The 17,037-nt window shown below is 36.2% G+C and overlaps 1 protein-coding gene across 1 annotated transcript in view; it reads right to left on the bottom strand.

Moving 5' to 3' along the window:
• Positions 1-807: 807 nt before the first annotated feature.
• Positions 808-17,037, bottom strand: part of CEMIP2 (cell migration inducing hyaluronidase 2) — a 49,248-nt gene continuing 33,018 nt past the window's right edge. Inside the window, exons 11-24 of the mRNA XM_085313725.1 lie at positions 15,778-15,906; positions 13,953-14,041; positions 12,021-12,152; positions 11,543-11,578; positions 10,685-10,840; positions 9,663-9,840; positions 9,070-9,285; positions 8,133-8,341; positions 7,445-7,630; positions 6,001-6,220; positions 5,731-5,829; positions 4,516-4,664; positions 3,604-3,707; positions 808-3,075 (exon numbers count right to left, since the gene is read on the bottom strand). Of these exons, the coding sequence (XP_085169851.1) occupies positions 2,879-3,075; positions 3,604-3,707; positions 4,516-4,664; positions 5,731-5,829; positions 6,001-6,220; positions 7,445-7,630; positions 8,133-8,341; positions 9,070-9,285; positions 9,663-9,840; positions 10,685-10,840; positions 11,543-11,578; positions 12,021-12,152; positions 13,953-14,041; positions 15,778-15,906 (2,100 nt within the window). The 3' untranslated portion in view covers positions 808-2,878. The remainder of the gene's footprint in view (positions 3,076-3,603; positions 3,708-4,515; positions 4,665-5,730; positions 5,830-6,000; positions 6,221-7,444; positions 7,631-8,132; positions 8,342-9,069; positions 9,286-9,662; positions 9,841-10,684; positions 10,841-11,542; positions 11,579-12,020; positions 12,153-13,952; positions 14,042-15,777; positions 15,907-17,037) is intronic.

Raw genomic sequence — 17,037 nt, 5'->3', positions numbered from 1 at the left:
AAAGAATCTGCTATCAATACAGGGGTACTAAAAAGAAAAATTAATCCTAGAACATGCTCCATATGGAGGTTTATGGAAGAACATTAAAAATCAGAAATGTTCAGTATATGCTTGTGAGTGATACTCATCAGTCATTTCTCAGAAGCAGAAATAACGAGAGACTATGATGTTTTCTGCCATTACTGAAAACATGTGCCACAGACATCATTTGTACCAGAGATAGAAGAAAACTATTAAATCATAGCTCACACCCTGCAGATGGATTAAACCATCTTCTGCTAAAGAACTTCACAGATATTTAAAGGACAGTATGTAATCATCTGAGCTTCAAAATTAGTAATTACACAAAGCATACAAAATTGAACTGATTTGTGTGTGCCTCCTGAAAATTTCACAGGAAATGACACATGGGATAGTTACATTTCTAACTCTTCCAAGTAGTTGTGGATCAGCATTATTACTTATAAACTTGCACACACAAAAAGATCCTGAAAAATTACTTCATTTTTATGTTCATTTTAGCATAAATTATACATAAAAAAGAAGATATTACATGTTCTAAGAACATTTACTCAGAAACCATTTCTAAGTCAGGATATCTAGACATCATCCTGTTCAACTTGGACAAAGCATTTGCATCAACATTTCCTGGTGCTCTCTTTYCTGAGTGTAATTTAAAGGCAGAATGAAAGTGGAACGTGAACCATAAACCTCACAGGTTCATTGACATTTAAAATAAAGTGGTTTATAATCTTCAGAACAATGTATGTTACAAAATTACTTAATAGAAAAACAGAGGAGACTAGTTCAAGCTTTTATTGCCTTGCCAGACGTAAAAATTTATTTAGCAAGTGTTTAGATGTAAAAATTTATTTAGCAAGTGTTTAGATTTACACAAAAGATGACGCTTCAACTGCAGGTCGAATTGCTCATCCAGTCTTACACTGCAATGATCTCGACACTTCCAGGTATGATTTTTGCAAGATGGCTTGGAATAGCTGCATCTCATGCCCAATGGCCTACCTGCCTCACAAGCCCCAAGACCATTTTGTGTCTGGGCTTTCTCTACTGAGCACAACCCACAGATAAGAATAGCAGAAATCTTAAGACCATTGTAATCCACAAATATTATCGCTACTGCATTCAGAGCATTAGTAAATCACATTGCTCTGCATTATTAACATCAAACATCATAGCTAGTCTTAAAGATTTACCACACACTTCTCTAACAAAATGCCTTTTTTACATTAAAACAGAACTGTGCATCAGAACAACTGCAAGATAAGTAATCATCCATTTGGCTTGGTTTTACAACAAAAATAACATTAGTCATCTGTTTAACTTCACCACGTGTCTTGTGCTCCTTTCTCCTATCCTCCCACTTAAGAACAAAGGTATTAAAACAGGCAGTTTAACTGTAGCACTGAGGTAGCATATTTTAATTGAACAAAATAACAAGTCTGCTATTGTGCATTCTCCCCTTTAAAGCACGATTAAAAAAAAAAGTTTTCGGTTTCTTTGGAGAAGATAAGAATTATAGTTCATTTCCCACAGCCACTCCATGTTAAATTCAAAGAACAAAGCAGCTCTGAATGGTAGATAYGTTAAACCAGATAGAATGAATGAGAACACATACATAAGGAAAAGGRATCATGTCAGTTGTGTTAGAACCATAGCTACATTTTAGCTCTATTGCACCCATTATGAAATGCATCTTTACAGTCTCTGAAATTTAGTTTCAAAGATTAGATCCTAAGAAAGGGCAGCTCTGTCTCAGTTCTTCTAAATGTGTTTGACCCAGAAAGGGTCAAATAGATGCGACAAAACCAAAAGCAACCAAACAGACTTAATATAAAATCAACAGGAAATATCAACTTGAGCATATTAAGAGAGTCCAAGGTAAAAGATATAACATGACTAACTGAAAGAACTGAGAGTACCTGCTACTTCCTTCACTTAAAGTTAGATCTGGTATAGCTTTAAAAAACTCACTGCAAGAGTGAAGTTTAGGTTCATAAAAACTGAAAGTAACAAATGATTTCTCAGCTTTGCCCTGCTCGTTAAAAGCTTTAAAAGCAAATGCTGAAATAAACCTGTACCCAAGACTGTAGCCTTAATACTCAGATTAACTGATGAAGTAACTCTTACATACTCCTGCATATTTGGGGCTGAGCAGCAAGCAGAGATCCTGAAAAGCTGCAGTCTTTCCCTGCTCCATATGCTACGCTGRTGCAAATAGCCTCGGCAATCTTTGTTGCCCAGTCCATATCCCCTGCCCTGGGCTGGATCTGGGAAACCCCTCTCCTCTCTATCTTTCACAAAGCAAAGCAAAAATGTCACTACGGTTATAGCCCCTTGAGCCCAAGCTGCATGCAGGAAAGGAATTGTTCTTTAATACCTTGGAAAGCAGGTAAGGAATGTAACTGAGCTGAYTGCTAAACGACCTCTCAGAAAAACATGTAAATGGCAGAGGAAAATGCAAATTAAGTTAAGATGACCAATTCAAGCTGTTAGAGAGATTTTAACGTTAATCTTTCAAGTAATTCAAGATGCACTCCTATACCTGCTATCAAAACTTTTAAGGCTTTTTGAACACCCTCTTAAATACAAACGAGTATTAACCAGAAGGAATTTGTTTACAGTAAATACAAACATCTGAAAAAATCTCTGAAACCTGTTTATACAAATACTAATAAATTCTTTAATATTTTGTACAACTAGAASGTGCACAGACTAGCATTCAAGCGGTCAATGCTGGCAAACGTCTGTCAAACAATAACATGATTTACTTGGATAACAATATAGTTTAAAATGCCATAAATTAAAAATAAGTTAGTTCACATTTTCTTCTCCCCAGCATTTATGTACATCTTAGTCTTTAATGAGATCTTGTAGCCTTCTTTAGAAGCTCCAGGTCTTTCCGTCGGCTTTTGATAGCTCTGGCGCAACCGTACTCTTCCAGTTGTAAAGGGACATACTTCTCTATCTGAACTAGCCCTTGCCCAGCAGGACTGGTAAACAGCTTAATCCAGGATGGCTTAAAGTTTCCTTTGAAGCCCAGGAAGGCCATGCTTCCTGTGACAAAAAACAGGTTGCTATTACAGAAGCAGTCAAGTCCAATACACTATCATCCAAGTACAATACACTAATGGAAGAAAAAAATGCACTGCTGCAATATTCTCCTCCCAGGACTCCTTAGTGCATTAATCCCAATCTCAGCTTTCCATGCAACTGATGAGGAGATACTAATTTGCTTTTTTTTTTTGGTCATTTGTCATTAAGTATTTTGAAATAAACATTTCAACAACATCCATGACAGTTACAAGCCTGTCGTCTCCACACAGGACTTACGCCAGGGCCTCGAACTAGGGCCATGAGGCAGAGCGTGGTCTGGACCATGTGATCTATAAAGTGACCAACACTCAAAATACTAATAACTTTTAATTGCTACATTCACATTTTGTTAGAATAAGAAGCACTAGACTAGCACAAGGAAGTTTTTAAAAATAGAACCAAAACCCCTCACATTTGCTGGGTGACGCACAAAATCTCAGCTTTGAAAAAGAGCCTGAGGAGAAGAGAAACGTGCAAAACTCCACTAACCGTTGCTCTGCAGGTAAGGCGGTTTGGCTGTCCCCAGGGACATTAAGGTTTCTGATATATTAGGACTGTCTATGTTGCCTCTTGTGCTCAGCAGAACTATAGACCTGCATCAGAAACAATGGACAGACGGCAATGGTTATGAACACTCAGTTTTCTGAATACTTTATTGAACGCTTTTACAGTTAGCTCGCCTAAGAGTCCACTTGCTTAGTAATACTCGTGGTAACACTACATATGGAGATGGGTAACATTCTCTGGAAAAGCATTCCTAGAAAATAGTCTGTTTTAGAAGATAAATGTTATTAAAACACAAAATTGACTTTTAAGATTAACCTCAAAACCATTTGTAAGTGTGATTAAAACATACTTTGTTTAATGAATAAATATTTTTGAATCAAAAAAAAACACATGAAAGCATTGATACAAAATTAAAGTATTAGAAAGTTGGTATTTCTGATGCTAGCTTTTTATCTTTGTTTAAAACGGGTTAAGTGACAAGTAGTTTTTCCCTGGATGACAGTGAAGTCACTCACTAACAGAATAACATTTTGTGATGTAGTTCAGATTTGTAGGTAGTTGCTTCACTTGAGAAAATCTGAAATTAAACTGGAACATGTGAAATTTTCCAATTTTGCCTGTCTTCCACCTCAAAAGAAAATTTCCTTAACTAAAATGTCATGCAATAATATTTCTTAGCTTAAAAGAATAGCAGCTTACAGTTCAACAAAGTCAGTTAAGAGCACAGACAAAATGCTCCTGTGTTTCTCTTTTTCCCTCAACATACATATGTTTGGCTCACTTTAAATGCTTCTGCATAAACATAGTTAGTGAAATCCCTGACAAGAGCAAATTATTTCCATGTAAAACTACAGTTAATGGAACATACTGTAAATAAATGTTCATCACACATACCTTTGTGGAATTCCAGATTTTAAATATCCATCTACACGCTTAATGTCTACTTCAGAAAATAATTTACTTCCTGACACTGTGCCAGTGCAGGCATCAACTACAACAATAAGTATACCATTATCCTTGAGGGAAAATACTGTGTCATTGACCTGAATGGGAGGAGAAAAAGATGGGAGGGAAGAAACACAATTTCTTTCTTTCTTTCTTTTTAAATTACCTATGCAAACAATAGCTATTCTACTGCACTCAAAGCTATCTTCATCTGGTTTACACACAGTGGCATACAACTCTTCCCCGAAACACTTGCACAGGTGACTTACTGCCTGCCTTGGTAAGTTCTCCCATTTAGGGAAGCTAACATTCAGATACTGAACTGTTTGTGCTACTTGCAAGTGCTCAGTTGATCTGTCTCTGTGGCAGTCCCAGTTTTAGCCCCGTTTTTCCCATGAAACTCTCTTAATGCTTATGACAATGTGGAAAAAGGCTTCTAAAAGTCTGTAGTTTCTGTATATGGATTGCTGTCCTAACGGATCACAATCAATTTGTCCATCTAGATAAGTCAGATTTTTACTATTTCAATCAAGACAATGCATTTAAATTGCAAGATGTAAATCATATACAGACTAAGCTTTGTGGTATGAGGATACCACATAATAATGATAATTCTAAAGATAATTCTATCTTCAGYACCACATACAAGTCTTCTTCAGCTTCCAAACAGCAAAAAAAAAGAAGTAAATCAAGTTTTATACACTATCACAGCATTACACACATCAGTACAGCATTGGAACAAATATAGAAATCTCTACGGATTCTTTGGTAATTGCAGTTTTGAATGAGTTTAACAAAGCTTACCGGTTTGAATGACTTCTGTTAGCACAAAAATTATTTCAGCAAAAAGGATTATTTAACAGCTTTTTAAAAAGCAGCCATCAACAAACATATAACAAATCAGATTTTAAGAGGAATGTGCAGATTTTAAACTCTTCTTCACTAGTAGTTTTCTCTCCAGCAGCAGAGAATTTGAATACATATTGGAGAACTTTGAAGCATGACTTTCTGAGGGAAAAACGTCAGCTTGATTTTTTTTTTAAATCTATGAATCAACAGTTATCTGAGTGAAGTGACCTCAGCATTATGTAAAACTGTACAACTCTTGCAATATAAACTGCTGAATAAAAAGCTTTTCAGAAGAAAACCATAAGCAATACTTACAGAAATAAATGCTTGCTGACCTCCACTTAACTCTTTTTTACCAGGAGAATTAATCTGCACAAGGAGGTAGTTTTTGTGAGGATCACTGGTGAATACCATCTGGATATCAAACAAAACACTTTAAGTACATATGTGCAGATCTCATCAACACTTTATCACTTAACTTACTCAAATAATCTATGCTCCAAAGCCAATGTATCCATTTAATCATACAACAAGGTGGTTATTTCTGTTTCTAGCCACGACAATAAATATAATGATATATTTTACCTGAGTTGCGCCACACTTTGTACACGGTACAGTAGTTTTTACTGGCATTTGCTTTATGACAGTTGGCCCTTGGTAGTACTTTGGATAAGCTTTTGCCATGCAGTTACTGATCCCTTTTGCTGAATCTTTGGTCACAATCTTGATCCTTTCACATCCCTGAGATGAGCAATAACTGTGACCATCCCTATTATATTTGGCTTGAAGAAATAAAAACAGTAATCTATGCAAAGGGTGGAAAAGAGAGAAAAAACAAGTAGAACATTTACTAGCAAGATTCACATTTGCATAGAATTTAATCATGGAGCTAAACTCCATGATTTTAAGAAGCAGGAAAACAACAGTATTTACATCAGCRTTTACTTCTGTACAGTTGTTTAAGCCATTTCAAAATATTTACAACTTTGTCAGAATTAGGAAGTCTCTACCGACATATCTGAGAAATCCCTAACAATTACAGGGGACATCATTACAAATGGATCTGTTCTGAATAGAAGAGCCACTCCCCAAAACACGGGCTTTCAGGAAACAAAAAACAAACTGCAGAGCACAAATATTTTCTTTGATCATAGATCTTGATAGATATCAAGTAGTTACTGTTTGGATATTCACCTTCACCCACCAACACTGGACAATGTAGTTGTATTCTTGTGTGTTGCGCAAATGCCTGGGAATGCGTTTTAGAGGGTAGTGGTCATTATTGTTCCCATGGCATAGAGACTGATAATAATTCTTCTAACATTTAATTGTTATCATGGGAGCTTTTAGACAAAGGAAACCTAAGTGTCTTTTAAAAAGCTAGACTCATCAGCACATTTGCCACAGATGGACAGAGAAACACATAAGGGAACAAATCCCTATACCAATCATTTGCTTATAAACAACAGAATACAATTTGCAAGTGATGTATGTAGAAAATTTCTAGAAGTTTACCATATCTTACATTTCCAAGAAGTATCTGTGTCAGAAGTACCTTTGAGGAGAAACTAGGACTTTTAAGTACTTCAGGTAAGTCTGAAAACAGAGCAGTGTTTTCAGAAATGGGTACATACTATCTTCAAAATATTCATGGAATCAAAACCTTTCTGGAAATTTCTAGACATTTCAGTTTAACAGACAGGCACAAATTTTCTTTTAAGACTTCGAGTAACTAAGTTTCTTCCTGAAAGGCACTGCTCTACAGCACTCCAGGCACCACATTTTCCCTGAGCATGGGACAGGAAAAGGCTGTGACAACTGTGGTATTCTTTGAAAAGTGTTTTAATGACAACCACTGTATTTTGGAAATTAGAAGTCACGTAAAATATTCTTTCACATATGCTGTGGGCTCTTTTGAAATCACTTTCCTGCTGTATGGGTATCTCAGAGTTGATTTTAAGAGTATCAAACTGGCTATTTTAAGGTCAAACAATATGCCTTCCTGTAGGGCCAAACTACAAAGAGTTACCCCGTACTGCTGTCAAAATAAAACTTCTTGTCTGATCGATTCTTTTCGAGTTCCAGCATTGAAGATACAGGTGTATAACGCTCTATCTTGCTCGACAGAGCAGACGACTGCCTTTGAAAGGTTTCCAGTACTATAATAAAATCCGTATTTGGTTGATAACAAAGACCAACACGAATCCAGTCATTCCTGAAAACAAAACCAAATGTATGATACAACATAGAAATGGTTTAGATGACAGCGTGCAGCAAACAAATCATTCAAAAAATAAGCTACAGSAATACAGAAATTCCCGCCCATCCTCAAACTTGATTTTTCCTCCCCTCTCTGCACAAAATGTTTCACTAAATATTATAGTTCTTTCGAGACCCTTAATATATGCTTGATTTTATACTTCAAACATTTAATAAGTTCATCTGACAACAAGCTCATGTCAAACCACCTAAATCCTGCTCTACACAACTTCACTATTTAACAATTTTTCCTCTCCAAATGATTTTCCTTGAAGACATACTTTTAGCTTTACATGCAGGGCCTGTTGTTTAAGCTCAGGCTTTTCACATTTTAGTATCTGGGGGAAAAAGTTTCAGTCATCCAGTTTCAGTGATGGCTGACAGCTTTCATGCGTGCTAATTCTGCAGGACATTATTTCAATGATACTTTATAAATCAACAATAATAAAGAGACATACTTGTTGAAATTAATGAGATAAAGGTAAGTGACATTTGGAGCTTTTCCATTCCAATGTATTGTGTAGCCCTTCTGAAGCATCACGACTGGCTGGTACTGTTGAAAGACTGCTCTCTGATTAATACCTCGCAGAACCATGGGATTGGATGGATATTCATCTCGTACGATGGTCATGGAAAGGTTCTGCCCATTCCATGTTTGAACATAAACCTATAGGGCATTAAAGGGGAAGAAAAGAAATAGGAAAGATTTGGACAAAATCTTTTAATCAATGCAAACAGAAATGAAGTACTGAAGAATAATCAGTACATTGTGAACAGAGCTTCTGCATACTAGGTTCTGAACTATGCAAGACCCAAACAGAACTCTTTTGTAAGACAAATTTGCAAAAAGATTTTCCCCTTTTTACAGACTTAGCAAAAGCGGATGGAGAAAAGAAAAGAAAGGTACAGAATCAATTAAGCTGTTGGGCCAAACTCATACTCAACATGAAGCAGAAATTGGAATTTTCTAGGCAAGAGACTTGTAATTCAGAATGCTGTACTTAATATTTTCATTAAAAAGAAAAAAGAAAAAACAAGAAAACAAGACCCAGCTCGTGAACAAAAGACAGTGCTCCAGTGGAAGAAAATCTCCAATGCAAAAATGTCTTAGCAGACAGGAGTGCAACATAGAACTTATAGTACGCACACAAACTCGCAGCATAAATGTTTGGTTTTACCTTGCTGCATTCAATATTGTACTCTCTGTTCACATACTGAGAGTCAYACAAATTACAGAAATTGCCTGAAAATACATATAATACACATGGAAGTGAAATATTTTAAAAATAATTTGAAGGACTTTTTTTCATCTAAAGATAGGGAATGTTGAATGCTATCCCCCCAAATGTTCAAGTTCTAGATATGTTTTAAACAAAAAACTGCAAGAGTACTAGCCTGAGCATATGTTCCACTGCAAATTACACCATTCCATTCTATATTGTTAATGCATTTTGGGTGCTGAATCAGGTAGTTATCCGTTCTGCCAACATAGGTATCCTTGTAGTCAGTCACTGAGCCGTCTAGATCATGGAATATTGAGGTCTTGTCACCATCCAGATCTCCATCTTCAAACCAGGGGCCAGGTTTTCCAAAGAAAACTTTCAGAGAAACCTGGTAATAACAATTCAAATAGTTAACTTACTGCTAGGTGAAGCACAAATTCTGAAAATAGAAGAATTTGACAGACTTGATTAAAAGCCTTCTGGAAAGGTAGTGGAATCTTGCAAACAGAACTTCATTTTTTGGTAGTAGGCTCAAGTCACATCTTTGGTCCAGAAGAATTTTTATTGGAACACATCATCCATCTCAAACAACATGCCCTTTTATTTGAGGGACAAAGGACACCTTGGGTGACCTCTCACCGAAAGATGCATTCTGCAATATGATGCATGGAAAAAGATGACCTGGTGCCCTGAGATGATGAAAAATACAGCAAGAAGAAAGCAAAGCCTCTTAAAAGAATAAAAGTGAACTTTTACCAAACTTACATTCGGACCAAACTTCACAAGAGAAATATTGTTTTTAGGTGTCATCTGCCATGTATTCTTCATCAAGAAACCAACTGCACTGGTAAATCTGTCTGGAGTTGGCACAAAGTTTTTGAATGTGCATTTGGTAAGATGAATAGGTCCATCATAAATTTGGAAACCTCTGATTGGGAATGTCCTGTTAATAGAAGTAAATGTTTGATGTTTTTTTTAAAATAGCATCCTATAAAAATAACCATGACAAGCCTCAGCTGGTGTTAGAAATAGTTTTTATCCCATTCAAGAATCAAGAAAGCAACACAAAGACAATGACTCACAGATCGTGTCTTTGTAAAAGAAAATCTGTTTCTAGACTTATCTATACGACTCAAACTCCCAAGCCTTGACTCTTCGAGTTTTCTTGTTAGAAGAAAGAGCTCTCTCAGTCCACCTGCAAATCTGTCCTTTCTCCAGAGGTGGAGCACCATAGGAGAATACTACCACTTGCTGGACTAGCCTGAATACTTCATGAATCACCACCACATTCACCTCTCAAATAACTGAGCCCTCATGAGTGGCTAAGCGGCACAAAACCAGTCTGGCCTAGACCTAGCATTCACCTCCAGGGCAAGCAGTAGGATCTGACATCATGTTAAACAAGCAGCACGTTAAGCCAGAGGGAGAAAGAAAGGATCATTGTCACAAACAGACTTACTCCATAGTCCTAACCTCTCCCTTTAATTCTCTTTACCTGAAAGCTTTTTTTTTTTTTCCTTTCTTCCAGGCCCAAATGTTTTAAAAGACTAAGCTTTCATTACTAAAGTAGGGTAACTTAAATTGGTAAGGAGGAAAATCTTTTGGTGGCTTAAAATCAAAACAGTTTGCAAACAGGCAAGAGTGACATAGCTGTCATGCAAAGTGTTTAAAACAGTTTGTCACCTTCAACAGAGTTTTCATCTCCTACATACAATACAAGGAAGGAGCTTATATCTGATACAAAAATCATTTCTGGGCAGTAGTTATTTCAATCATAAAATACTTACCGATTTCTAGGCAGAGTACGTGTCTTATTGTCTATTCCTCCAGTTCCCCAATATTTATTTTGGCCTCCAGGAACCCCATAATTCTTGCTTTCACCTACAAACAGAGACTCAGATACCTCCTGACTGGCACCTTCGTCATTTGGGAAGCTCCCATCACTATCAAAGCAATTTTGTAGACAAGCTTTTAGTTAGTGCTCTTCAGCAGACACACACACCAAACTATGATACTATTTCTGTTTTTACAATGATCTTCATAAAGTAAAATAGTCTACAGCTCATTTATAATACATAAAACAATAAATTTCATCATTAATAGTATTTCAGACTACTTGTTTAAGAGGCTAAACACACTTGTGCACACCTAAGCATTACACTTTCTTGCCTCCTCTTGTACTCCTGTACTTTCAGGACCCACAACCACAGCTCTAGACCCATCTTGTTGTTACCTAAACTGACAACAATTTTGGCATTCTACCAAAGTCACTTAATTCTCTTGTACTAAAATGAGATTCTGTTTGCTTGAAAGACTCATCCCTTTCCATTTTCTCTACTCAACTCTTCATGGAGAAGACCAAAACCGTCTAACAAGTCATGCTATACCAAAAATACTGGGATAAAAATAAAAAATGGCAGCAAATTGAGGTGTAAAGCCAGCACATGCTGAATTAAAAAGCAAGTTTTGATAGTCATGCCAATTTAYAGCCTTAATAACATTTTTTGCACTCCTGGAAATAAGACCTGGGCCCAAAAATGAACCTATATCCTTATCTAGGTATACCTATCAACTCTGATAGAAGGATTTATTTTATAAAACTTTTATGTAAGTAAAAACACAAATGATTAACATGAAATACTCACCTAGCAAATGTCAAACCTATTCCATTGTCTGCAAACCTAAAAGAAAGATTTTCAAATCAAGCTTCAAGTCATATTTTCTGAATTATCCTTCAATAAACTCATGTAAGAGCACATCCTGTTTTGAAYTGCAGAAAGCTTGAGTTTTTATATTATTGAAATTTAGAAACCCCCTCATATTTATAAACAACTCCTATAAAAATGCTGATATTAAAAAAGAAATCAAGCAATTTTTTATATATATTTAAGTGGAAACACAACAGCTTCAGGGAAGCCATAAAAATCTCAGTGCAAATATATGGTCTTAGCCAACTTTTGGACTTCTTTCTTTTCTATTATGCAAATTTTTATGCTTCCATTCAAGGCAGGTTCCCATTTAACTGTGTATAAACTTGCTGCATCTACAGTAGCACAATATTGTGAAAATAGTAGATGATATTGAGAAGTTCCCAGAGTTAGATGTTTGCTTTTGGATACCTACCCTGAGTTCTGAATAAGGATATCCCCTCCCCTGACCCAGGCCCCATGATCATTGTTTTTGAAAGAGATCAATCTGTCAATTAGAGCGGCAACTCGGGGCTTTTCGGGGTCTGCATCTTGATGAGGTCGAAACCTGGGATAGAAAACACAAAACACTTAAAATAAAATTACTATTTGTTTTATATGTGTCACACGTATAGGGCTGAAAGCTAAATACTCACATTCAGCTGACAGGCACAGTATTTGGAAATGACACAAACCAAAACTACAAGCATCTGTAGTTCTCCCTCTCTAGAAAAGGGTCTACATGGACCTAAACAAGTGGAAGCTTCTCTGTTCTTGGAGCTCTCCAGCCCTGTGTTCAACCTCCCTCAGCTTCCTGAGGCTGCATCTCACCCTCCATTTAGCTGCTGCTTTTTCTCCCTGCCTGATGTATCCTTTCCCCATTCCCATTGCAGCATTAAAAGGAGAGCTTGATGGAGGGAATTAAAGCTCCTTGGCAGKATACACAAGGCTGTCCTGTCCTAGGCAAAAAAAAAAAAAAAGGATGGAGGTCTGACTGTTCCCTCGACCCCGCACAGTGTTGAGGAGCACTCCTTGTTCGAGCGCACCTGAGACACTCCTGTACTCCAGCTCAAATGAGCTCTCCATATTGCCACCAAGATGGTCTCAAAGGGTAACTTATAGCTCGAATCTGTTTTAGCCAACAGGAAGAAATGGGCAGATTAGATACTGGTGGAAGCTGTCACATAAATTAATCTCAAAACTGCAGAGGAAATTCATTATAATACATAATAAATAAAAACTAAATTTGAGAAGATTATGTTTTAYTATAGTAAGTACTTGTTCCTCTTATCCCAATCATCCTGCACTCTATCTGGGATCTGCTGTATCATGATACCTGTCTCTGGAAGTTTCCATGTGAGAGAGGGAAAAAATAGGGAATGTGTGTCTTTGATAGTCTCCAGATCCTCGATTAATTTTTAAATTCCTCCAGTTTGATTCCATGCACAATGATTAGTGGCTTTATATCATTATATTCAAGCARTCAGAACAATACTCAATCCAGTATTCTTCTTGAACTATAATTTCAATTTTGAGGCTCAGTGGTCACAACAGAGTATCAATGAATATAACTTCTCAGTATTTTCTGTCCCATTTGACATTTGCTCCCTAACCAAAGATATTTTATCTGAAGTTCAGGACAAGAGTAACAAGATGCAATATAATCTGGAAATTTCCTAGAGTCTCCAGTATTGTATCTCATAGAATTGGTAAGGTTGGAAGGGACCTCTGGAGATCATCTAGTCCAACCCCCAAGAGCAGCTGTGTCATGAGCAGGATTCGAACCCACACCTCCACAGGAGGCTGCGACCTGAACGCAGTGCYTTAGACTACTTAGCCATCCTGACCACTGGGCTATGGGCTCATTGTCTCTCAATGTGTTTAATTTGCACTATCTTAGCAAATAACTTCCAGTGAAACTATACCACTAAACTATGAACTTCAGCTCCAGGAGGTATGCCAGGAAACTTTCAGCAGCAGGAAAGGCAAGTGCCTATGTTACTCACCATTTGTATGCCTTTTTCAAACAAGTATTTGGGACTGAATCAAAAACYAGAAAACCAAATTTTAAAAGAAACCTTTACCTTTAGCAGCAATACCAGAAAATACTTTGACTGTGACAACAGAGCATGGTTACAATGAATTCTAAAAGGCTGAAAACCACCTTGGGCAAGGGTTCAGGAGGAACAGCCAGCTCCACTAAGGAACATCATGCTCTGTTGTTCCTAAAACACAAGAATGCACCAGAAAAAAAATGGTATGATCTTATTTTTCAGTTATTATTTTATAATATTTAGAACATATTTTTCCTCATGTGACTGTACAAACAATCTCAGACCTTATCCATTTGATAGAGAATATCCCTTACCTTGCATTGTTGTCCAAACAAAGGTATTCTCTGGGATCGTCAGCACTAGCATTAGTTGTTTTAACACCCTTATCAATGAACAAACCAGCCTGAAACAAAGACAGATATTTCATACTATCTGGTTGTGAGGACTTTTAACTTGTTATCTTCAGCAATAAATATAAGCATTATATTTTAAAAATTAAGAAGTTCCAATTCATTCAGTAGACCATATTACGTATTATCTGACATTTCAACTGGACTTAGTTGACACATTCTCTAGAAAGAAACAAATAATCTRTGCTAAGGCAGGGGGGATTGGGGGGAATTGCATGGATTTAAACTCCCCTGCCACACACACACCCTTTCCTGAAAAATCATTAAAGTTCATTCTAAATTTCTTCACATCATCTGATTATCTATGGTTTATACTTTCTTCCACATACTGTACTGGACAATCTGGAAACCAATGTGTGAAGAATTCAAAATATTCTCAGAAATGAAAAAAAAAAACTGGGCAAGCTTGTTCGGTCTTTTAGTTTAAAGYTCAAGCTCCTTTACCACTAAAGCTAAGCTTCACCCAAGCAATCATCGTCATTAACCTGAAACTCAGTAATACAGTATGAAATAATTTACTTTTGAAAATAAGAAAGAAGCATTTGTGTGATTAATTTAACAAATTAAATACACTGCAGCTGCAACTACCTTCACCTGTGATCCAAATATTGATTAGAATCATCTAATAATGATCTACTTGCTATATAAGCAGGTCTTCAGATGTGCTGCTGGAGTTAGTTCTTTTTATATGTAATCTAGCACACAAATTCCTATCTTAGTTTAAAGGTAATGACAGTTGTAGTGCTGAAATACTTTTTTTTTTTTTTTGCTTACAATGCACATTTGTCTTCAACACATTTTAATTCCAAACTGGAAAACTGCCCTACAGTCCCAAATAGACCTTTCCTTAATATAACTTCTATAAAATGGTGCATCTACACTTTGACAGTTACGGGACTGAAGTACTAACTAGTAAAATCAGAAGGTTTTTTAAAATTTTTGGTAAGAAAACATCCACAACTTTGTCAGAGAAAGATTCTGTATATAAATACTGATCCTAGGTTTTAGTAGGTAAGCTTCACATTAACAAAAATAGACATCTGAAATTAGTAGCTTTATAAATGTCATAGATATCGATACAGACAGCAGCTATCTTCCAAGTGAAAGCATCAGTTAAAAGACTTGAACCGACTTCACTTAGCAGAATTTGGAAAAGATTAAAATCACTTTTACAAAACAAAAAGGAAAGTCTGTATCTAGACTGAGAACCCTCTAACAAAAAATTGCTGCCAAATAAGTTGACTTCTAAAGGCAACTGAAAGCATAATCTCTAGTAAAATTGTGTCACCATGTAGAAATACCTGAGTTACTGTATGAAAAAGACTCCAGGAAGATACGTCACAGCTATTCTATGAATCACAACTGTAATAAACCTCAGTACCTCAGGGATCAATTTTCTTCAAAGTAGGAAACAATGCTGCCAGGAAAAACTGAATAGCATCTGAAAATGTTACTCCTGAGACAGTGTATTCCACTAGAAGTATKAATTGATTTCAGTTGTTTGTGCTCTAAGAGAATATTAAACACAGCAAGTAGCTGAAGTAAAACATTGCAAGGTACTACGCACATGGTTTTTATAAACTGTGCTAAAACACCTGCATAGAGCCATGCAGGTCAGTAACAGCTCAAGCCATCATCTAACTGGATTATTATTTAAACAGATGAGTTATTACATAGAAAAATAACCCTTCACAAATTAAAATTCTTTATTTATGAGATAGTGCACTACCTTAAAATTGGAGTGAACTCTGTTGTTATAGAAGATTCCTAAAGGTGTAAGCTCTGACTTAGTTTCAATGGCTGAACCATAAGGGTCTCCTGTAGCAATCTTGTGAAACAAATACCATATTCCAGCATCCTGCAAATTAAGGAGAGAATAACACTACTTATAAGAGAGTCTGATACATCAGTGCTGATGTATTTACTTCTAATCACAAACCAATCGCATGTTAAATAGAACCTGGATATTTTGAGCAAGGCAGCAGAAACAAACAAGGTCAAAATTAACTTTGCACAATGGAATGCATCCTTCAAAATAAATTCTCTGAACAACTGTTTGATAAGAAATTAAAAAATTTCAAATAAGGCTGTGTTCTAGTGAATAATATTAAAAAGCTTTTTGCTTTTCAGTGAAATTATGTAAGAAAGAAATTATGTAATATATTTAAGATCCTCTAATCTTTCAAATCACAAAAAAGTATTAAGAGTTCATGTAATCTTTGCATCTGAATTACACCTGTTTATACTTGGTTTCCTTTTGTTACTAGTAAACGATGCTGTAAAATAGTCTCCCCTTCTCTCCTTACTATTACAGTCTGACTAAGGTTTGTCCATTTCTGCTCATGTAAGAATTCAGTGACACAGTCAAAAAAAAAGAAAAAAAAAAGAAAAAAAAAAGAATTTTCAGGGAAAGGAGGGAAAAAAAGCACATCAAGAAGTCAGGCCAGTTCAGAGCACTGTGCCAATAACATGCAGTAATAACTTCAGTGTCTGTTTATTTTCTCCACTTCTTCAACATCCCTGCTGTTAAAGTGGCTAGGTTTATCTGCTAAGACAGACCCAAAAAAGTTCATATTCTAACTGCATGTGGCACAGGGACTGTGCCAGAACAGCAAACACCTACAAGTATATATATAAAAAAAATCTTGCATGACTACATGTTCTGAATTCTTATAAAGGGTTTTCATCCTCCCCACTGTTCAAGAAATGGTGAAAAAGCCAAATCACTCTGGCTTAAAAGAACTGACAGATTTCACTCTGACAGAACATACTCATTTTCCAAATACCCTTGCAGAATCTACTTCTCAACAATATATTCCTATCCCTAATGATGGCACAGCTCAACATTTCCGACAGTTAACTGTGCTAAGCAAATGTGGATGTTCCATTAGTAAAACACCAAAATCTTACTCCACATATAATTAAACACAGTTCCATGCTTGGCAAAAGCAAGTAATTTTTACCAAAAACACATCTTGCTGCCTTAAAG

Source organism: Rhea americana, unplaced genomic scaffold (genome assembly GCF_003343005.1).
Source record: "Rhea americana isolate MKP2758 unplaced genomic scaffold, rheAme1 scaffold_11, whole genome shotgun sequence".
NCBI lineage: Eukaryota > Metazoa > Chordata > Aves > Rheiformes > Rheidae > Rhea > Rhea americana.
Note: the sequence above shows the minus strand (reverse complement) of the source record. Positions and strands in the feature narration are given on the sequence as shown.